Raw genomic sequence first — 24,155 nt, forward strand, 5'->3', positions numbered from 1 at the left:
TGTCCCCCACACCCCTAGGGAAGTCTGTCCCCAGGGACAAGAGAGGCAGAATAGCCTTCCTTACCTCCTCTGTACCATCTGGGTCACCAAAAATGTAGAGACAAATGAGGCAAGGCACTGAAGATAGCAGGAAACAGTTTATTTGGCTACTGCCAGGTTCAGAGGGCACAGCTTCTGCTGTAATCAATTAATCCCCTGAACCCCGAGTTCAGAGAGTTTCAGAATTTCATACCCAGCATGTAAGGGGAGGGGCTCAGAAGTTCCCAGTCTGCAGAAGTTCACATAAAAGCAGCTTTTTCTTTCACTGTTCTGGACAAGTTAACCCTTCAAGGACAACACCTGAGAAGGGGAGAGCTTCTTCTCCCCTTTCTTTCCTCCCCTGCCAGCTGCTACCATGGAGCCCAGCTGTAACTTATCTTAAAAATGTAGACATCTCTGTGAAGCCCAGCTCACAGAGGCCTTGTTTGCACATTTCTTCAAAGTACTATACTGGATGTTTGTGCAAAACTAGTAATGGGTGTCCAGCACCTGGAGTGCTGGTATCTTCCTGGCCAGCGGCCAAGTAAACAGGGTGACATGAAAATAGGAAGTTTATCTACATTGAACTCTTTTGCAGAGACTCTTTGGCTGACAGTCCTAAAATCAGCCACGGTGAACAGGGCTTTTCTGTGGAGAAAGGGGGGCCACTTCAACATGTTCCTGTAGGCACAAAATGGATAACGATCTTTTGGGCTGATATCACTCCCCCACATTTTCTCCTCCCTCCCTGCCCCCCCCCACCCCTTTGTCTCTTTCCTCTCCTGATTTCCTTTTGTGTTTTAGGGGATCCATCCCCCACCTTTGTTTTCCTTTTTCCTCTCTACCTTCCACCTATGAGAGAAAACACACAGCCTTAACCTTCCTCCTTTGACTTATTTCACTCAATATGAAGGTCTCTACTTTCACCCATTTTTCTGCACATGCTGTAATTTCGTGTTTCTTTAGGGCTGTATAAAACTTCACTGTGTATATAGACCACCTTTTCTTTATCTTTATCCATCCATGGACACCCAGTGTGGTTCCAGCCGCTCTTCTTGAGCTGCTGGTTAACTTAGGCTGGCTCTGTTGTTCTGCCATAATGATCATCATCTTGCTGAGAAAACAGCATGGGTGGCTGAGCCCTGAACACAGGAAGCCACTCAACCTCCAGCTGCCTTCCTGGGTTTGTGCCATGGGCTTCCCAGCAACCACTGAGGGCGGAAGTCCTGCAGAGGAGATACAGCTGATTCTGCCTTGCCTGCACCTGTGTGCTTGGTCCCACCTAAGCAGATGGAGGCCAGTTATATCTAAGCTGCCTGGAGCCCTCTGTGGTGGGGGAGTGCAGGGAGGTGACTCCAGTGTCTCTAGCCACAATGTACTTTCCTTCCTTTAAATATTGACAAAACAAACTGTTTCCCAGAAACGCAACATTCAGGCCTTTTGAGTCATGATGAACTCATTTCTGTTTGAACTGAAATGACAGATTGAATGATCCTTTGTCCTTTATTTAAAAAAAGAAAAGAAAAGAAATTAAACTTGCATTTTTATTTTATTTAATTTTTTTTTAAATTAAACTTTTAAAGAATACAGCATGACAGACTTGGGCTGTGGATGTAGCTCGATGGTGAAGTGCTTGCTTAGCATGTGCAAGGACTCAAAAAATAAATAAATAAATAAATAAATAAAAGAAGAAAAGGAAAGGAAGGAGAACTTTTGCTCAGGGAATGTCCATATAAAGAGACAAAAACCAAGCTGCAGAGTGGGAGAAAATACGTGCACATCTTGTATCCATGAAACCACTAGAATGTCATCTATCTACAAAACTCCACAGACTCAGCTGCTACAATGGGGAAAAGCACATCTCCAGGAGGTAATGCAGATGGGAAAGAAGCATAGGCCAACATTTTCCATATAAGTGGCCATCAGAGAGCACAGTTTAAAACTACAACAAGACGTCGACACCACCACACACTCCACAGAAGGACTGAAATAAAAATAATGTCAGTGACAACTGATGGAGAGGATGCAGACAATCGGACCACTCAGTTGCTGATGGCAATGGACACATTTCGGCTTCTCTGGAAAACAGTGACATTGTTTCTTTCAAAGCTAAGCCTGGAATTGCCTCTTTAGTTATATTTCACTTAGAAATATAAAAAAAGGTAAAAATATAAAGCATACAGTATTGTATCATAATATTTATAATAATAATAATAATAGTAGTAGTGGTTATTATTATTATTTTGATGCTGGGGATCCAACCCAGAGCCTGTGCAAGGTAAGCACACACTTTACCACTAAGCTTTACTGCCAGCCCTAATCTTGGTTTTGTGAACTTTTGCAAGGAAAAAACTTTATGGACTTGTATTTGCATGTCCCTCAGTGCAGGGCACAGGATCTCTTTGTGCACCAGAGATAGACTAAGAGAAGAGCTGTATTGTTGGATTTGATTCTTTTTCTCTATGTTTTATCAATTTTAGATGTGTAGTTGGAAGAAAACTGGGAACCAGAAACTCTGGATCTTAACAGGGACTGCAGCACAAATTTCTCTCAAGTGATTTCTCTCAATTATGTTGTAGCGGGGAACTTTCTCTTTCTGTACATAGTGAAAAAACTTTTCTGTAGCTGGTGTGAAATACCTTAATAAATTTCTTTAAGTAGGAAAGAGAGAAAAAGGGAGAGAGGGAGATCAGGCGGCTCTCAGAATATTCCAGGCCATTACAGATACGTGGACTCAACTTCCCTGGTATGTGAAGCTTTTGATGTTTTGCCTAATACAGTTGGTTTCTTGAAATTCCCTTGTTTCTGCTGAACTCAAACCACATACTTTCCCCTGATTTAGATCTCTGTTCAAAGACTAGAGAACAAAATTTGATCAATTATGTGTATATATGAACATTACACAATGAACCCACTCTGCACCAATAAAAACCCTCCCTTGAAAACCTGAATACCCCAAAAAAGAAAGAAAGAAAAGATCAGGAAATATGTACACAAAGGAAGCCAAAAGATTTTAATGAAAACCTCAATTAAAAGAATCCCTTTGTAGGGAAAAATAGGTTAATTTGGTGAAAATATAGTTTCTCCAGAAGAGAAAGACAATCTAAACAAATAAATTATCATATTAAAAAAAGCATTAAATTGTCAAAAAGTTACTTCTCAGAGAGTAAATGGCATAGTTTTACAAATTAATTATAACCAATGTTTAGGGACTAGGTCATTCCACCTTTTACTACTATAATTTAACAGTGTTATGCTTACTAGTTAACATAGTTCTGCCAGAGAAAGAAGTGAGACAGAACATTTCAAAGGAAAGGGTCATATTGTAATTGTTCTGTAATGATTTAATTTTTTTTCTTCAAAATCTAAAAGCACTCACTGGAAAATTATTACAAGTAATAGGAGAACCCAGCAAAGGAAAACATACAAACTTAAAATAGAGAAATAAATAGATTCACATCTGATACTAGTAACCAGAAAGATGTTTTGGCTCTAGAAAAATAAAATGCCTATTTACAAATACAGTAAGATACATGTGAAAGATATTGATTTGTCTAGTAGGAAAATTAAATTAAGCAAAAGTACATTCTGTTGATGTTATTAAATAACTATGATCCTACCAAAAAATATTAAGAGGATTAAAAACATCTCAGACAAGCAGGTTCTTTATAAGGAAGAATGAGGCAAAAACTTCAAAAATATTTCAAAAAATAAACATAGTCAGAAGGACTAGCCCTGGCAGATATTGAAACATATGTCAATATGTTTATTGAGGCAACGGGTTAACAACACATGAATAGACAAAGTACAGAGAAAGACACAATGAGTGCTTTTGTGATAGTTAGCAAGCCATCAGAACTAGGGCAAAACCAGCTGCATTTACTCCACAGACCTCAAGCCAAAAGAAGCTCCATAAGGACCAAGGATTTAAATCTGAAAATTTCTATCAGGAAAAGGACAGTGGTGATGATTATGAATGTACTTAATAACACTGAATTGCACATTTAAAATGATTAAAATGTGAATTTTAGGTATATTTTGCTGTGCTGAAATTATCATACACGCAGAACCTCAAACATGAAAATGAAAAATGCAAAAAGGGATTTTTTTAATGTTAACAACTGAGAGTAGGAAAGCCTTACATGATTATACCAAAGACAAAAAATAGTAAAAAGCCTCTGAAACTGGAAATCCAAGTTCATAAATTTGACAACATGATGCATCCGTGCCGAGTCACAAGTCATGGCACTATCACACCAGACTACAGTGATTTTTCAATCCCCATGGTGCATCGGGACTTCAAGGTGATGTGGCTCAGTGGTTGAGTGCCCCGGGGTTCAATGCCTGGTACTCCCCCCACTCAAATATGCCTGGGACCCAACTTTACTGTGATTAGTTAGGAATCATCTGGGACCTTGTTAAATGTGTATTCTGATGCAACATCTGGGTGAGGTCTGAGATTCTGCATGTCTAACAAGCTATGAAATGATGCTGATAACTGTTTAGACCATACTTCGATTAGCAAAGACCCAGGGAAATGCAGTTAAATCAATGCTCAACCCTGACTGCATTTTAGAAGCACCAGGAGAAAGTTTAGAGTTCAATATCTAAGGACCAACACAGACACAATTAAATCAGTATTTGGGGGTGGAAGTAGGCACTATATCTGTCTTTTTTAAAATTAGTTGTTCAAAAAATTACAAAGCTCTTGACATATCATATTTCGTATATTTGATTCAAGTGGGTTATGAACTCCCATTTTTACCACGTATACAGATTGCAGAATCACATCAGTTTTACATCCACGTTTATACATACTGCCATACTAGTGTCTGTTGTATTTTGCTGCCTTTTCTATCCCCTACTATCCCCCTTCCCCTCCCCTCCCCTCCCATCTTCTCTCTCTACCCCATCTACTGTAATTCATTTCTAAAGGAGTGCCACCAGGGTTGAGGAATAATATTTTTAGTATCTCTAGATTTATACACTTATTAGTAGCTTTTTTGGTTGGTGCATTATGATTATGCACATAACATAATTTGATGGCTTTCATTCCCAGCTTCTTCCCTTGTCATCCCCTCCTCCCTCCCCCTGGTCTCCTTTCTCTACTCTTTGGTCTTTTTATTTAGTTTTTTTATTGGTTCATTTTAGTTAAAAGTGACAGTAGAATCCGTTTTGACATAATCATATAAGCAAGAAATATATTTTATTCTAGTTAAGATCCCATTCTTATTGATGCACATGATGGTGGGATTCACTGTGCTGTTTTTATATATGTCCATGGGGAAATTAGTCCCTAAAAGCCAAAAGTTGAACATTTTCTCTGATCTGTGGCAGTTGACCCACAATAAGGGGGGGAGGGGGAGGGGGAGGGGAAGAATAGACGTTCAGTAGATTAAAAAATGGAAAGACAGGTATCTCTTTGACATACTGATGTAAATTTCTTTGGTTATATATACAGAAATGGGACATAGGGTAGTTCTTTATTTCATATTTGAGCAAATTCCATATTGTTTTCCATAACGGCTGTTCTAATTTGCATTCCCACCAACAGTATACAAAGGTTTTCTTTTCTGTACATCCTCACTGATGCTTGCTGTCTATTATCCTTTTGGAAAATCATCCAAAGATATGAGGCAATGTCTCATGTGGTTTTAATTTGCATTTCCCTGATGGTAGGTGATGCTGAGCCATTTTCATATAACTGTTGGCCATTTGTATATATGGCCATTTGCACCAGCAAGTTGCAAAACCTAGAAAAATATGATTTCTCAGAGATATGCAAATTTTAAAATAATTCAGTCTTAAAGGTTGCATATTTCTGAGAAATTATATTTTTCTAGGTTTTGCAACTTGTTGGTTCATGATTTTCAATTGTAGTGTTTTGTGATCCTTTGTACTTATGTAGTATTAGTTGTAATGTTTTCTCATTCATTTTTTATTTCATTTATTTAAATATCTCTTTTTTCTTAGTCTCATTGGTGGTTTGTCAATTTTGTCTCCTCAAGAAAATCAACTGCTAGTTTGATTGATCTTTTCTATTGTTCCCCTAACCTCTATTTCATTTATTTCTGCACTGATCTTTGTTATTTCTTTTCTTTTGCTGACTTTGGGGTTAGTGCCTCTTTTTTGAGCATGCCTGACTGTCTCCTCCCTTCCTCCTCCTTCACCTCTTCCCCCCCCCCCATTATTTCATGAATTCCTTGGGGAACAGGTTCCAGCCTCTCAGGTTCCTTTCCTTGGTTCTCACCAAGTGTGCTTCTCTGGGCACCGTGGGCGGGGGATCCAGTGGAGCTGGCGTACCTTTCTCTTTGGCTCTCTCCTTTTTCTTATTATTTTCCTTCAGGCATTTCAGGAATCTGTTTTGCTCTAAGTGCTTAATGTGCTCAGTGTGCACATTTATTTTCTCCGCAATAATTTAGCCCTTCACTTGCTTGTTTACAACAGTGCCCACAGCGTGCTGGTGACATGGTTTTGCTGTGGTGACAGTTGTGGGGCATTCCTTTTGAACAGTACCCATCCTCTTGATGTCTGTAATGTCACCCTTGTAGATACACATGTATGTGGCTAAAGGAACCACTCTATGTTTCCTGAAAGGCCTAGAGAACATGTGACAAGTGCCTCTCCTTGTGCATTTTGACAAATTACTAGAAGATGGTGACTTTGGCTAAAAGGAAAAAAAATCGATTTTAATTTCCTGAGTTATAAACCTAGGTTAATCCTTTGAGATCTTTATTCTTCTTTGATGTAGGTATTTATTGCTATAAATGTGCTCTTAGAACTGCTTTATCTATATACAATGTTTTGAGATGTCAGGATGTATTGTTTAATTTCCACTTATTTGTGAATTTTCCTCTTACTAATTTATAGTTTCATACCATTGTGTTTGGACAAGGTACTTGATTTGGTTTTAATCTTATTGAATGTGTTTAGGCTTTTTTATTATTAATTTTTTTATTAAATTTTTAAAAATTAAATTTATAAGAATGATCTTTGGGGGCTGGGGCTGTAGCTCAGTGGTAGAGCACTTGCCTAGCATGTGTGAGGCACTGGGTTTGATCCTTAGCACCACATAAAAATAAACAAATAAAATAAAGGCATCTTGTCCAACTACAACTAAAAAAAAATGCTATTTGGAAAATCTTGTCCACATCCTGCGTGGGCAGTGGAATTTGGGTTGGCTGTAAACTAAAGCTAAGGGCCAAGAAACCACAGGACACAGGAAGTGATTTTAGAAAATGGGGGTGGGTCGGCTCTTGGATCTTAGGGATGGAGCTTCCACATTGGAAAGAGAGTGAGAGGCTGTGCTTGCTTTGTTTCTATGGGAAAGCATCAAAATTTTCCATGGAATGTTCTTTGCCAAATAAGGTAGGAAGTGGGCCGTCACGTTTCCAACAGGTTACTCTCAACTCCAGACCTATGTGAGTGGTCTCCCTATTTGAGTGAAGACAGAGGTCAAGTGCATTGCACAATCCATTGAGTGAGAGGGGCCACAAAATAGTTTGCAACATCAAACCTAAATCTCCCTGGCTCAAGGCCGAGTGAAGATGCTCAAATAATTCACAGATAGCATCCCACAGGAGAATGTTCTATGTGTTCTTGTAAAGAATGTGTATTCTGTCGCTATTGGATAGAATGTTCTGTAGATGTCGTGTTCCAGGACTAAACACTCAAGGTCACCCCAGATGAACAGGCACGAAATAATATCACAGAGACAGAGAAATACCTATTTTTTTGAGGGGTCCTGTGATGGCTCCTCTGACCTCAGGGGTCTGTGGAAAGGGAGAGAGGAGCATGTGCAGAACCCTTTTATTGGGAAGAAGCCATTCAAATGAGGCAAGGGGTAGGATTACAAAGGAACAGGTGAGTGTAGCTCAACCCCAGCTGGTACACCTGCACCTGAAGATCCGCCTTGCTGTCCAAGCTGGGACAACGCCCAGGTCACCACAAAGTGTAGTGATTGGTCAGAGCCTTGTGCTTCAGGACTGGAAAGCGTGGTCATTCAGAGCGGCTCCCCACAGATGTCTGTTAGGTGTATTTGGTCCATAGTGTTGTTCAAGTCCACTGTGTCCTTACTGATATTCTTTATGGATCCTCATTGTTGAAAGTGGAATATTAAGAGTAAAGTCACTTAGTATTATTGTGTTGCCATTTCTCCCTTCAGTTTTGAAAACATTTTCTTCAGATATTTAGATTTAATTCTTTTTTTTTTTTTTTTTTTTGCAGTGCTGGGGATTGAACCCAGGGCCTCACACATGCCAGGCAAGGTGCTCTGCCACTGACCTACACCCACAGCCATCTATATTTTAGTTTTCTGATATTGGATATATACTGACAATTATTATGCCCTCTTGATGGATTGTTCCCTTTCTCATTACATGATAATTCCTTAGGACCATTTTTGATGTAAATCTATTTGTTTGATATATGTATAGCCATTCCTGCTCTTTTTAGTTTCTATTTCCACTGAATATATCTTTTCCATCCCTTCACTTTCAGCTTATAAATGTCCTTAAAGTTAAAGCAAGTCCCCTGCAGGTGCATATAGTTGAATTTAGTTTATTTATCCATTTGGCCACTCTCCGTCTTTTGATTACATCCTCTAAGAAATTGTTGTAGTTATATTTAATACTTTTCAATTTAATTCTACAGTAAAAAGTGATTCATGTACTAACATTACAGTATTAGAGTATTCTGAATGTGACTATATTTTTGCCCTTATGATGAGTTTTTATATTTTAGTGTTAGGATCTTTCCATTTCGACTTGATGAACTCCTTTTAGCATTTCTGGTGAAGCATGTCTAGTGGTGACCAATTCCTACAGCTTGTTTGTCTTGGATTATCCTCTTTTCTTCCTTATTTCTGAAGCATAGACTTGCCAGGTATAGTATCCTTGATCAGTAGTCCCTTCACCTTCAATACTTTGAATATATCCTTCTAGTCTCTCCTGGCCTGCAAGATTTCTGCTAAAAAATATTCTTACAGATATATTTTTATGGGTATTCTTATGGATTTTCCTTTTTAAAATTTTTTTTATTTTTTAATTTTTTTATTGGTTATTCAAAACATTGCAAAGATTGCAGAATCACATTGGTTACACATCCACATTCTTACATACTGCCATATTAGTGACTGTTGTATTCTGCTACCTTTCCTATCCTCTACTATCCCCCCTCCCCTCCCCTCCCATCTTCTCTCTCTACCCCATCTACTGTAATTCATTTCTCTCCTTAATTTTTTTCCCTTTCCCCTCACAACCTCTTATATGTAATTTTGTATAACAATGAGGGTCTCCTTCCATTTCCATGTAATTTCCCCTTTTCTCTCCCTTTCCCTCCCACCTCATGACTCTATTTATTGTTAATCTTTTCCTCCTGCTCTTCCTTCCTGCTCTGTTCTTGGTTGCTCTCATTATATCAAAGAAGACATTTGACATTTGTTTTTTAGGGATTGGCTGCTGAGGGCCATTGCCAAGTAGGAATGACTCATCGAAATTTCCTTGCCAGCGTACCCCATGTTAAATGGCCTTGTCTTGGAATTTCGCTGTTGACATTGCATGTAAGGTGACCTTGCTCAAGGACCAGGGCAGATCTGGGTTTAGAGCTGATCAGGTTTGAGGAAGTATCCCGCTCCTTGAGTTTAAGGTGTTCCCGGTTTAAGACAAGTTTAGGGCATTCCCCGTTTAAGACAATAGGGGTTTTAGGGAAGTTGGAGGTTGAAGATTATTGCTGCTGGGAATAGGGTGTTCCTGCTGATTGTTCCCATTGAGTTCTCGTGAGATTCAAATGGAATTTGGAAAAAAGACTCGTGGAGTAGGTGAATTGGGCGGGCAGATTTTAGATTTCCCCTGAATGTGTGTGGAGGCCGGTGTGAGTTCGGGAATAAAGAATTGCTGTTTGAATCTACAAGTGTGTGGTGGCTCCTGATCTTGTGCCCAGCCAAGACTGAGGCAATTGGCTAGCTTCACATAGCATAATCTGCTCTAATGCCATCCATTTCCCAGCAAATTCCATGATTTTGTCACTTTTTAGTACTGTGTATTACTCCATTGTGTATGAATGCCACATTTTTTTTATCCATTCATCTATTGAGGGGCATCGGGGTTGGTTTCACAGTCTAGCTATTGTGAATTGTGCTGCTATGAACATCGATGTGGCAGTATCCCTGTAGTACGCTCTTTTAAGGTCTTCAGAGAATAGTCCGAGAAGGACAATAGCTAGGTCAAATGGTGGTTCCATTCCCAGCTTTCCCAGGAATCTCCATACTGCTTTTCATATTGGCCACACCAATTGGCAGTCCCACCAGCAATGTACAAGAGTACCCTTTTCCCCACATCCTCGCCAGCACTTGTTGTTGTTTGACTTCATAATGGCTGCCAATCTTACTGGAGTGAGATGGTATCTTAGGGTGGTTTTGATTTGCATTTTTCTGACTGCTAGAGATGGTGAGCATTTTTTCATGTACTTGTTGGTTGATTGTATGTCCTCCTCTGAGAAGTGTCTGTTCAGGTCTTTGGCCCATTTGTTGATTGGGTTATTTGTTATCTTATTGTTTAATTTTTTGAGTTCTTTGTATACTCTGGATATTAGGGCTCTATCTGAAGTGTGAGGAGTAAACATTTGTTCCCACGATGTAGGCTCTCTGTTTACCTCTCTTATTGTTTCTCTTGCTGAGAAAAAACTTAAGTTTAAGTAATTCCCATTTGTTGATTCTAGTTATTAACTCTTGTGCTATGGGTGTCCTATTAAGGAATTTGGAGCCCGACCCCACAATATGTAGATCAGAGCCAACCTTTTCTTCTACCAGATGCAGAGTCTCTGATTTGATATCAAGCTCCTTGTTCCATTTTGAGTTAACTTTTGTGCATGGTGAGAGAAGGGGATTCAGTTTCATTTTGTTGCATATGGATTTCCAGTTTTCCCAGCACCATTTGTTGAAGATGCTTTCCTTCCTCCATTGCATGCTTTTAGCCCCTTTATCAAATATAAGAAAGTTGTAGTTTTGTGGATTGGTCTCTGTGTCCTCTATTCTATACCATTGGTCCACATGCCTGTTTTGGTACCAGTACCATGCTGTTTTTGTTACTATTGCTCTGTAGTACAGTTTGAAATCTGGTATCGCTACACCTCTTGATTCACACTTCCTGCTTAGAATTGCTTTTGCTATTCTGGGTCTTTTATTTTTCCATATGAATTTCATGATTGCTTTATCTATTTCTACAAGAAATGCCATTGGGATTTTGATTGGCATTGCATTGAACCTATAGAGAACTTTTGGTAATATTGCCATTTTGATGATGTTAGTTCTGCCTATCCATGAACAGGGTATATTTTTCCATCTTCTAAGATCTTCTTCTATTTCTCTCTTTAGGGTTCTGTAGTTTTCATTGTATAAATCTTTCACCTCTTTTGTTAGGTTGATTCCCAAGTATTTTATTTTTTTTGAGGATATTGTGAATGGGGTGGTTTTTCTCATTTCCATTTCAGAAGATTTGTCACTGATATACAGGAATGCCTTTGATTTATGTGTGTTGATTTTATATCCTGCCACCTTGCTGAATTCATTTATTAGCTCTAGTAGTTTCTTTGTAGACCCTTTTGGGTCTTCTAGGTATAAAATCATATCATCTGCAAATAGTGATAATTTAAGTTCTTCTTTTCCTATTTTAATGCCTTTAATTTCTTTTGAATGTCTAATTGCTCTGGCCAGTATTTTGAGAACTATATTGAATAGAAGTGGTGAGAGAGGGCATCCCTGTCTTGTTCCAGATTTTAGAGGGAATGCCTTCAGTTTTTTTCCATTTAGAATGATGCTAGCCTGAGGCTTAGCATATATAGCTTTTACAATGTTGAGGTAACTTCCTGTTATCCCTAGCTTTTCTAGTGTTTTGAACATAAAGGGATGCTGTACTTTCTTGAATGCTTTTTCTGCATCTATCGAGATGATTATATGGTTTTTATCTTTAAGTCTATGATGTGGTGAATAACGTTTATTGATTTCCGATATTGAACCAGCCTTGCATCCCAGGGATGAATCCTACTTGATAATGGTGCACGATCTTTTTGATATGTTTTTGTATACGATTTCCCAGAATTTTATTGAGGATTTTTGCATCTAAATTCATTAGGGATATTGGTCTGTAGTTTTCTTTCTTTGAAGTGTCTTTATCTGGCTTGGGAATCAGGGTGATATTGGCCTCATAGAATGAATTTGGGAGTTCTCCCTCTTTTTCTATCTCCTGAAATAGATTGTAGAGTATTGGTATTAGTTCTTCTTTAAAGTTCTTGTAAAACTCTGCTGTATATCCATCCAGTCCTGGGCTTTTCTTGGTTGGTAGTCTTTTGATGGCTTCTTCTATTTCCTCACTTGATATTGGTCTGTTTAGGTTGTTTATATCTTCCTGACTCAATCTGGGTAGTTCATATGTCTTATGGAATTTATCGATGCCTTCACTATCTTCTATTTTATTAGAGTATAGGGTTTCAAAATAATTTCTAATTATCTTCTGTATTTCTGAATTTTCTGTTGTGATGCTGCCTTTTTCATCCCATAGGCTAGTAATTTGGGTTCTCTCTCTTCTTCTCTTTGTTAGCGTGGCTAGTGGTCTATTAATCTTATTTATTTTTTCAAAGAACCAACTTTTAGTTTTGTCAATTTTTTTGATTGTTTCTTTTGTTTTGATTTCATTGATTTCAGCTCTAATTTTAATTATTTCTTGCCTTCTCCTGTATTTGCTGCTGATTTGTTCTTCTTTTTCTAAGGCTTCGAGGTGTAGTGTGAGGTCATTTATTTGTTGGATTTTCTTTCTTTTAAGGAATGAACTCCAAGAAATGAATTTTCCTCTGAGTGCTGCTTTCATAGTGTCCCAGAGATTTCGGTATGTTGTGTCTGAGTTTTCGTTTACCTCTAAGAATTTTTTAATTTCCTCTTTGATGTCTTCTGTAACCCTTTGTTCATTCAGTAGCATATTGTTTAATCTCCATGTGATGTAGGATTTTTTCGTTTCTCATTTTATTATTGATTTCCAATTTCATTCCATTATGATCAGATAAAATGCATGGTAGTATCTCAACTCCTTTGTAATTGCTAAGATTTGTCCTGTGATATAATATATGGTCTATTTTTGAGAAGGATCCATGTGCTGCTGAGAAGAAAGTGTATCCGCTTGATGTTGGGTGGTATATTCTGTATATATCAATTAAGTCTAAGTTATTAATTGTATTATTGAGCTCTATGGTTTCTTTATTCAACTTTTGTTTGGAAGATCTGTCCATTGGTGAGAGAAGTGTGTTAAAATCTCCCATGATTATTGTGTTGTGGTCTATTAGACTCTTGAACTTGAGAAGAGTTTGTTTGATAAATGTAGCTGCACCATTGTTTGAGGCATATATATTAATGATCATCAAGTCTTGTTCATGTATGGTTCCCTTGAGCAGTATGTAGTGTCCTTGTTTATCCCTTTTGATTAACTTTGGCTTGAATTCTATTTTATTTGATACAAGTATGGACACCCCTGCTTGCTTCTGGGGTCCGTATGAGTGATATGATTTTTCCCAACCTTTCACCTTCAGTCTGTGTATGTATTTTCCTATCAGATGTGTCTCCTGTAGGCAGCATATTGTTGGATCTTTTAAAAAAATCCATTCTACTAGCCTATGTCTTTTGATTGGTGCATTTAAGCCATTAACATTTAGGGTTACTATTGAGATATGGTTTGTATTTCCAGCCATATTTGGTTATGTACGATGCTTAACATGATTTGTTTTTCCTCTATGCTTAGTTTTTCCTTTACTGAACTACCTCCTGCTGTTGGTTTTCATTGTTATTTTTCATTTCCTCTTTCTGTAATGTTTTGCTAAGGATGTTTTGAAGAGCTGGTTTTCTAGCTGCAAATTCTTTTAACTTTTGTTTATCGTGGAAGATTTTTATTTCATCTTCAATCTTGAAGCTTAATTTTGCTGGATACATGATTCTTGGTTGGAACCCTTTTTCTTTCAGCGTTTGAAATATGTTGTTCCAGGATCTTCTAGCTTTCAGAGTCTGTGTTGAAAGATCAGCAGTTATCCTGATTGGTTTACCCCTAAATGTAATCTGCATCCTCTCTCTTGTGGCTTTTAAGATTCTCTCCTTATTCTGTATGTTGGGCATCTTCATTAATATGTGTCTTGGTGTGGATCTCTTATAATTTTGTACATTCGGTGTCCTGTAGGCTTCTAGTATTTGGATTTCTTTTTCATTCTTTAAGTCTGGGAAGTTTTCTAGTATTATTTCATTGAATAGATTGCTCATTTTCTTGGTTTGGACCTCTGTACCCTCTTGTATCCTAATAACTCTTAGGTTTGGTTTCTTGATGTTATCCCATACTTTTTGGATGTTCTGCTCATGATTTCTTAACATTCTCGCTGAGCTGTCTATGTTCTTTTCAAGTTGAAAAACTTTGTTTTCGTTGTCTGAAGTTCTATCTTCTAAGTGTTCTACTCTGCTGGTAATACTCTCATTTGAGTTTTTAATTTGGTTTATTGTTTCCTGCATTTCCAGGATTTCTGTTTGTTTGTTTTTTATATCCTCTATCTCCCTATAGAGTTGATCTTTTGCTTCTTGGATTTGTTTATGTAATTCATTGTCAAAGTGATTTTTCATTGTCTGAATTTGATGTATAATGTATTCCTTGAGACTCCAGATCATCTGAAGCATGTATATCCTGAACTCTTTGTCTGACATTTCATCAGCTGCAGATATTACCTCATCTAATGTTGAATTGACCTGTATTGTTTGTGGTCCTTTCTTTCCTTGTCTTTTCATACTGCTCATGATTCTTTCTAGCTTTGTGAAACTGTTGTGCTAATGTTTTTCCCCTTATATATTTGTATTGTTCTTGTATAGCTCCAAAATCCCTCTTTTGCAGAGAAAGACAATGTTAACAGATCCCAATATCGACAGTACATTATCTAAGCACAAGTTTTCTTTATTAATACATTTATAGCTAGATTCTAAGACTATAGATATTGGCTTTAATTATTACTTAAGAATATATTCCTTAGTTTCATAAAAGGCGTACTATATCTGGTGGCATATAGAAAACTTAATTTCAGACGAAGGATGTTGTACTTAGAGGGAAAGGAGTGAAGGTATGAGGTTAAACTAACTTAGCACCTTTGGAGAACTCTAACCACTAGACTGGTAATTTATGGAAGAATGTAAAGACTCAACCTCCTATCTATTTAGATAGTTACCCTATGTATAGATACCAAAAGTTAGGAGATTGAAAGTGGGATAGAGAGAATACGAATTAAAAAAAGAAAAAAATAACAAGGAAGAAAAGAGAAATAAGAGAAGGGAAAGGGAAGTAAGATAGAAATAAAGAAAAAAATGGGGGGAGGTGGGGTATATGCAATTCCTCTATGTATTATATTACTTTGGTAATTCGGTTGTTCATGCACAGTTCTTGGTTTCACATATGCTGAATTTGTGGAAGAGAGAGAAGAAAAGAGAAAGAGAGAGAGAAAAAAAGTCTCTCACAACACTGTTTTCCTTGCTTCCAGTAGGTGGTATTGTCTATTCCTAGCTTGAGCCTCTGTATTCAGGGTGGTGGGTATAGCCAGTGTGAAAGGAAATTAGCTTCCACCTGTATTTTCCCTACTCTAGTCTCTGAGGTAGAAACCAGATGCCTGTACAGTTGTTGTTTTGCGTTGATAGCTACAACCCACAAGAGCTTGTGGGAAATATTTTGAGTTATGGCAGCTAAGGGTGGGGGAGTTGGAAACCGGGTACCTGGATCAGCCGCAGAACCGTGCTGGTAGCCACACCCCATTTGATGGGTTTTAAGGGTTAATGGGCTTCCTCCGGACTAGCACTCGGGGCGGGGCCGGACTTCCTCCTCCAGTCTGGCTGGGCGCCTGGCGCGTCTTCCTCCTTCGGTCTGGCTGGGCGCCTGGTGCATCTTCTGGATTTTCCTTTTTATGTGATGATTTTCTTTTCTCTTCTTGCTTTCCAATTTTTCTTTTGTTTTTTACTTTTGAGAATTTAATTATAATATGTGTCAATGGAGATCTGTACTTATTTGGAGTTCTTTGGGCTTCATGATTTTGGATGTTCAATTTTCTCTCCAGATTTGGGAGTTTTCTGACATTATTTCTTTTTTTGTTTTAATTTTATTTTTACTGGTTCTTTTTAGTTATATATAACAATAGATTCCATTTTGGCATAATTATAAGAGTATGGAATATATTCTGTCCTAATACAGTCCCCTGTACCTCTCCTTCTCCTTCCCTTCCCCCTCCCCTGCTCCCCTTCCCTCTACTCTACTGATTGTTCTGTCACTTACCTATAGTTATTTTTTAAAATTTGATTTCTTGTAGGTGTACACAGTGGTGAGATTCACTGTGGTATATTCATATATGTACATAGGAATGTTATGTCAGATTCATTTCACTGCCTTCTCTGATCCATCTTTCCTCCCTTCCCCTCTTCATTCCCCTTGTCTACTCCACTGATCTTCTATTCTTTTTTTTTTTTTTACCCTCCCTGCCCTTTATTGTGTGCTATATCTGAGAAAACTCAGCCTTTAGCTTTTTGGGACTGGCTTATTTTAGTTAGCATGATAGTTTCCAGATCCATCCATTTATTGGCAAACACCATAAAGCCATTCTTCTTTAGGGCTAATACTCAACTGTGTATACATACCACATTTTCTTTATCCATTCATCTGTTGAAGGGCACCTAGCTTGGCTCCATAGCTTAGCTCTTATGAATTGTGCTGCTGTAAATATTGATGTTGCTGTGTCACTGTAGTATGCTGATTTTAAATCCTTTGGATATATACTTATTAAAGTTATTTCTTTAAATAAGCTTTTCCTTTTTTCTTACTCTGTGTTCCTCTGGGGCACTCATAATGCATATACTAGTTCCTTGGTGGTAATCTCACAGTTCCTGTTGATTCTCTTTATTTTGTTGTCTTTTTGTTTGGCTGACTAGGTAATTTCAAATAACTTGCTTTCAATCTTACTGGTTCTTTCTTATTTCTTCACTGATTGAGTCTTTTATTGGTGCTATCTATAGAGTTTTTCAGTTTAGTCATTGAGTTCTTTAGTTCCAGAATTTTTGGATCTTTCACTTTCTCCCTTCCTTTTTTAATGGTTTCTATGTCTCTTTCAACCTCTGAAATTTTGTTAGTTATCTATCTATCTATCTATCTATCTATCTGCATTCTCTCTCTCTTTCTCTTTCTCTCTGTCTTGCTACCAGGGAAGAACCCAGAGGTGCTTAACCACTGAGCTACATCCTCAGCCATTTTTTATTTTGAGACAGGGTCTACTTAAGTTGCTCAGGACCTTGCTTAAGTTGCTCATGCTGGCTTTGAACTTTCAGTCCTTCTGTCTCAGCCCCCTGAGTTCCTGGGATTACAGGTGTGTACCACCATGCCCAGCTATCTGTGCTCTCTTAAAGCTCACTGAAGTTCTTTAGGTTGATTAATTATTTGTTAGGAAGTTTGTAAATCATCATTTGTTTAGGATCTGTTATTTGTGTTTTGTTTTTTCCCTTTAATTCCCTTTGCTGTTGTTCATGATCCTTGTGGCCCTGCATTGGAGTCTTCACATTTGAAGAACTAGGCTTGTCGTCCAGTTTTTCACAGACTAGCTTCAGCAGGGAAAGCCCTGGAATGGTAATCTGTCACCGAGGTCTGGGCAGGTCATCTGGTAGGGCCCATGTGTGGTGGCTGCTAGAGTCCCTGGGCAGGCTGGCCTGATGCCTGTGTTCATGAGTTAGGGCTTAGGGTTTGGGAAGGCCTGGTTTCTGGGTTTATGGGAGCTGTCCTGTGCTGGCATCCCTTGGGATGGACCTTTGACTGGGTCCATGGGGGAGGTCTGTAAGCCCATATCTGTGGCAGCTGGCTTGAAACCTGGGTGTATAGGGGCTGACCTGACATTGGAACAGGGACTGGTGGCTGGGTCCATGGGGATGGGCCTGGGTCCCGAGTCCTCAGGGACTGGCCTGGCACTGCAGTGGGCCTAGACCCTGAGTCTCTGGTTGGCAGGGGGCAGCGGAACAGTCTGGGCCTTGGCTTAGTGAGACTGACCTTGTACTTGGAGGCACATGGGCTGGTCTGGAGCCTGGGTCTGTGGGGGTCAGTTGGGAGCTGGTTGGGTGGGTGCCATCTCGAAGTCTGGGATAGTAAGAGACAACCTGGAGCTAGGGCATGCTGGTGGCTGGGTCTGTAGTTACTGGCCTATTATCTAGGGTTGCCAGGGTGGACTGGCATTTAAGCAGGGAAGGAGCTCGGGATGTTGTCAGATAGTGGGGTTGGTCTGGAGCTTGGGTCAATGGGGCTGGCCAGGAGGAGAGGTGGATCTGGAGGCTGAATCTTTATGGTTTCAATCTAAGACCTGGGCTATGCCTGGCTCTGAGCGTAAGGTGCCAGCTTGATTCTGGGGTGGATCTGGAGATTGAGTCTGTGGGTCTTTCAGGGGCCATCCTGGAACTGACTGGGCTGGAGGTTTGGTCTATGGGAGTAGGTATATGTCCTGGGGCTTCAGTGGCAGGCCTGAGCTTTCCATGCTGTCCTGGAGTCTGGGGACTTGGGGTGGCCTGACACAGAGGCAGGACTGAAGCCTGGGGCCACTGAGGCCAGCCTGGCTCTGGGGCAGGCCTGGAGCCTGAGGGTGTGGAGCTGGCTTGATGCTGAGGTAGGGCAGAGTGAGGCTGGAAGCTGGAGTCGAAGGCATTTGGGGCAAAAGCAGCAGAAGGAAAGAAATAGGGCAGAGATAAATGACATAAGAATCCATGAATCCCCAAGTTAGTGCCTTGAAAATGTCAACAAAATTGGCAAACTTTTAGCTAATCTAAGAAAAAAAGAGAGGACATAGAAAGAATTAAACTCGAATAATAAAGTGGGGCCATATTCCCAACTTTAGAGAAGTTAAATAGATTATAAGAGAATATGTGAATGATTTTACAGTCAATAGTCCAGATGCATTTTTTTTCCTGAATTCCTCTTCTTTTCCTCCTTCCCTGACACCACTCTTCTCTTACTCTACTGAAAAGTTCTCTTAACTGTAACCCTTACCACTGTTTCCATTTTTTTCCTTTTCTTGAGATGCCAGGGATTGAACCTAGAGCCTCACACATGATGTCCAGTGGCCTGCCACAGAGTTCTATCCACAGCCCCCCTTTTCCCACTCTTGGTAAATCATTATCCCTAGAGTATCTATTCTGAAGTGATCATTAAAAATGCCGATCTTGTGATATCACTCTATAAAGCTCATCTGATATTTTGCTGTTGAACTCATAATCCAAACTTCCAATCCTCATAAAACCTTTCCTGACTCTCAATCTCAGGTCTTCAGATCCCTTCTTTAGTCAATCTTCTCCAGCCACGGTTATTCTTTCCATTCTATGTACAGGTCAAATTAGATTCTGTATTGGAACCTTTGTACACACTCTTCCTCTGTCCAGAACATTCCCTGTCATCCTTCAGGACCCTGTGTAATTGACCCTTCCTAGGGACCTATCTTGATGAGTAACTCCTCCCCCCCATAACTCCTCCAAACCACCATTATTCTATCACATTATCCTAAGTGTTCATCAGGGTTCTTCCAAACAACAGAAATCAATGGACTAATTGGAAATGTGCATCAGAGACTAGCAAGTGTCCTCTGATCTTTGAGGGCCCAAATGACTAGGCTTTGAGACTACTCATCCAGGAACCACATCCCAAGTGACACCATCAGAGCTGGTCCAGTAGAAGTTGGCTTGTCCCTTCTGGCAGAGACTTCACAGCTCACACTCCAGTGTCATGGTCCTGGACACTTGCCCTGCTCCAAAACAGTTGTCACCATTGCTTCAGGTCTGACTGCTGTGTGGGTTTCACATCAGCAGTACAGATCTTGTGGCCTTGCTCTTTTGATGTGCCTAGCTTTCATTTGAAAGTCTGGGTCTGGTGCATGTGATTGAGGAGCATAGGTTGTGTGCTGTCTTATCTGTGAAGGAATCTGTCTTATCTATGTGTATCTGGCATTTTAAGCTTCTGTAGCAGGAGATAGTCTCTGACTGATCAGGCAGAAAATTCTCAGATTTTTGAGAAATTTTAGTGCTACGCAAGGGATCTGTGCTGAATTTTTAAAATTTTCTTCATTGCACTTAAAATATCTGAAATCATTTTTTGTCTTCACTTGCCATTTATTCAAACAGAATCCCCATGGGGACAGAGATCTGCTTTGCTTGCTTGTCCTCACCTCCCAGAAAACTCAACTGTGCAGAGTGCATGAAACATTTTTTGAATGAAGTTGAGCTGACAGCCCAAGGAGTAAACATTTGTACCAGACAAGCGGAGCTTCAAGAAAGAGAAAACTAGTCACATATCAAATGTCAGAAGAATACAACTGAGGAGTGAACACTGGATTTGATAAATAAGGGTTTATTAGTGACCTAATCCAGGGCAATTTCAGAGGACTGTCAGGCCAGAGGCCACACTGCAGCGGGTTGAGGAAAAATGTCAGCAGCAGAGAAAGCTGAAACAAGTTTCAGGTGAATGGAACTGCTCGAGTATCATTGATCAACTTTGATATTGTCAATTTCCTTTTCCTGGAATTAGACCAAGGCCCCTGTTGGGTGCAAGCTTGCATTTGAGCCATTTTCATTTATTAAATTAGAAGCTCCATGGTTTAGAGATAGAAGCTCCACCCTGATTGTTGTCTTTGCACCTCAGCAAGAGAAGGAAAGAGCCGGAGTCCAGGAGGGGGACAGACATGTGGCTGGAATCAAAACTGCCACATACTAGGCAAGATCAACACCCAAGTGAGTCCCCTCTGCAGCTTTGGCTCCCTCTCTGTAAATATCCATGGGACGTGAAATCCTAGTGCAGATACAATGTGCTGTTTACTTTTGCTAACTCAGCTCTTCCTTTAGCAGGTTTCCAGACTGTCAGAGACCCCAGCCCTTCCTGCACCTTGAACAGGGTGGTGGGGGAATCTGTTCAGTTGCCCCTGAACTACACTTTGAGCCCTGACATCCGAGAGATAGAATGGAAGTGGAATACTGCAGCCGAGCAGCAGCAGCTCCTGGTGTCCTGGAAGCCCTTGCGTCCAGAGTGGTATGAATTTGAAAACAAATACAAGCACAGATTCTGCCTGGCTGAGAAGTATATTTTGAGCATTTCGAATCTCACCATGGAAATGAGTGGACTGTATGTAGCGGAAATCAAATACAACACAGGAAAATCCCAGAAGAAAGGTTTTAGACTCTGCGTCCATGGTGAGTCGGGTTCCGTGCCCAAACAGGCTTTCCAACAGCCATGTTGCTAAAGTAAGTTGGCCTTAAATCAGGTGACGAAAAAACCCCAAACAAAAAATAAACTAGATCCGTGTTAGGACATCAGAAGATGTCCTAAAAATGAAAACTAAAATTCAAAGATACATCTTAGGGAAAACTAGCTGAAGTTCTTATCATTTATACACAATGCACATGAAATGGCAGTTTTTACTGGCACTGGGAGTCACCCAAAAGTTTTTTTTTTTTTAAACAAACTTTCTTCAATCATGAGATACTGTAAAATTGATTATTAGAAATATAAAGTTATATTAAAAAGTCTTTAATTGACTGTTTCAAGAGCTGATTTAAAAATTCTGTGACTGAGATAAGTTGGTAAAAATGACAAAACTGGACATTGAAAAGATGAAGGGAAAAAAAAACATTGAAAAGGAGACTGAAAGTTAGAAATGATCATGAGGTAAAATGGCTTTATTTTAATTTTTGGTACCAGGGATTAAACTCAGGGTGCTTTACCACAGAGGCACTTCCCCAGCCCTTTTATTTTGAGACGAGGTCTTGCTACTTTGCTTAAGGCCTTACTAAGTTGCAAGGCTGGCCTCAGATTTGCAATCCTCCTGCTTCAGCCTCCGGAGTTGCTGGGATTATAGGTGTGCATTATCATGCCTGGCTTGGTAAAATGGTTTTGGATAATTTGTTCTGAAGTACAACTGTCGAATTTCCAAAACAAAACTCTGCCATAGAGCCAAGTTGAAGATGCAGAAGGTGACACAGCCTCTGTGTCCTACATCCCCCAGACCAAAAAACAAACCAACATCCTTCCCAAGGAAGCAGAGGCTGCTGGGCAGAGGAGCAAGTGTGAGAACAATGAGAAGAAGGAGTAGAGTCAAGTGCATCCAATGGCCAGAGCACTCTCCATTGGTTGGCTCTGCCTCTGCCCATTCTCCATCCCCTCTAGTGGGTCACTGCAGCCATCTCCCAACTGGCCTCCCTGCCTTTGCTCTCTTCCCTCTTTCCAATCACCTCCCACACAAATACAGTTTCTATCTTACAAAAATGCAAATATTCACTGGACATTGTGGTGCACGCTGTGATCTCAGTGACACCAGGTACCAAGGCAGGAGGATTGCAAGTTTGAGGTCAGCCTGAGCAACCTAGTTGTGGGAGACCAACCTTGCACATGACTGAGTTAACTTTCCTGCAGGGTGATGTGGCATCAGGCAACACCTATGCTGCTAGACAGCCCTGCCCTTCTTGGGTTTGAGGGACTGTGTCTTCTGCGAGGGTGTGCCTAACTGCCCCAGTCTGGCTGGGCACAATTCAGGAGCCACTTGTTAAAAGAAACTAACTTTATTTTTAGAACCACACATGCCAAACAAAACAGCTCCTCAGGAAAAACCCTCAGAGCCCAACTGCCACCACCAGCTTCCCACAAGCCTCTCACACTAACACACGCCTCCCCACTTCCCACAATCCTCCTGCTCTTGAGGCCCATTGGCTGGGTCGCATGGGCGGAGCCAAAAAAGTCCCCCAATGAGCAGCTCTGTGGTCTGAAAGGGCAGGGAAACAGCCCAATGAGCATCACCACAAAGGAGCCAATCAGCTAGATGTTGCTGGGGCTGCTGTGAGCCAATCATCAGCTGGCAGTCTGAAAGTTTGCTGGCAGCTGGAAGTTTGCTGGGGCCCCTTCAGCTGTGACTCTCAACACCTAACCCTAACCCTAACCCTAACCCTAACCCTAACCCTAACCCTAACCCTACATCCCCATAGGAGGAGCTATGCTCACCTGTTTCTTTGTAATATAACTCCTTGCCCTGTTTAGGATAGAATGTTCTATGGAAATACCTTTTGTGTGTCACCTTCTCTTACTGTGCCCTTGGGTATGGTCTTCCTAGATGTCAGTCAACCTTCTGACAGCAGACATCATGAAGCTCCCTGAAACCTGAAGACTCAGCCCCCTGAAACCTGACCCCTTGCCTCATTTGAATAGTTTCTCCTCAATAAAAGGGGTTGGTATGAGTGGGCTCTCTCTTTCTTTTTCTCTTTCTGTGGACCCTTAATGTCAGAGGAGCCATCACAGTAACCCCAAGGAAAAAGGTATTTCTGTCTCTTGTGTGGTTATTTCATGTAGCCCAGTTCCCCTGGAATGACCCCTGAGTGTGTTAGTCATGAAGAACCCGGCAAGTGGAGTCCCTGGGTGGGCACAAGTTCTGAGTGTTTAAGTTGCTGGGAAAGAAAGCCACAAATGGTGGCCCGTAAGAGGACTCCAGTATAAATATTAAAAATTTAGTGAGTTTAAAGTTCTCTCCAGAAGTTAAGCATGCTTGGGATTGCAGAGTATTGTGGGATGAATTGTAGAAAGTAAGTGAATTAGTTAGAAGGAAAATCTGTGACATTAAACTAGTCTGAAACTAGACCCGTGGACAGCAGTGCTTTTAACCCTTAAATGACCTGACCTAAATGCTGACTCCTTTAAGATCTGATAGTAACACTGGCATCTGCCACTAAAACTCACTTTTAAAGCACCCATGTGCTACAAAAAAAGTACAAAATAGGGGCTGGGGATGTGGCTCAAGCGGTAGCATGCTTGCCTGGCATGCGTGCGGCCTGGGTTCGATCCTCAGCACCACATACCAACAAAGATGTTGTGTCTGCCAAGAACTAAAAAATAAATATTAAAAAAAACAAAAAGTACAAAATACCAGCAGACACAAGCTGCCACCACAGGTTGCAGAGACAAGGCAAGCTGCTACTCGCCATAGGATCCTGACCAGGTGGGGGAATGCAGACAATACCAAACAAAATGCCACTGGCTAGGAAAACTTAGGGAACCTTTGCCCCAACAATGGGCAACAGGCTCCATGCTGTTTCC

At 40.2% G+C, this 24,155-nt stretch overlaps 1 protein-coding gene across 10 annotated transcripts in view; it reads left to right on the forward strand.

Annotated features, from left to right (window-relative positions):
* Nucleotides 1-24,155, forward strand: part of LOC144368438 (CD48 antigen-like) — a 50,358-nt gene that overhangs the window by 4,810 nt on the left and 21,393 nt on the right. For 6 of the 10 annotated variants that reach the window (XM_078027293.1, XM_078027296.1, XM_078027300.1 and 3 more), the window contains exon 2: nucleotides 20,924-21,268. In XM_078027293.1, coding sequence (XP_077883419.1) covers nucleotides 20,924-21,268 — 345 coding nt within the window. Of the gene's footprint in view, nucleotides 1-20,565; nucleotides 20,813-20,923; nucleotides 21,320-24,155 lie in introns of those variants that run through there. The other 4 variants (XM_078027298.1, XM_078027299.1, XR_013428197.1 and 1 more) reach the window with 4 other exon arrangements.

This window comes from Ictidomys tridecemlineatus, chromosome 11 (assembly GCF_052094955.1).
Source record: "Ictidomys tridecemlineatus isolate mIctTri1 chromosome 11, mIctTri1.hap1, whole genome shotgun sequence".
NCBI lineage: Eukaryota > Metazoa > Chordata > Mammalia > Rodentia > Sciuridae > Ictidomys > Ictidomys tridecemlineatus.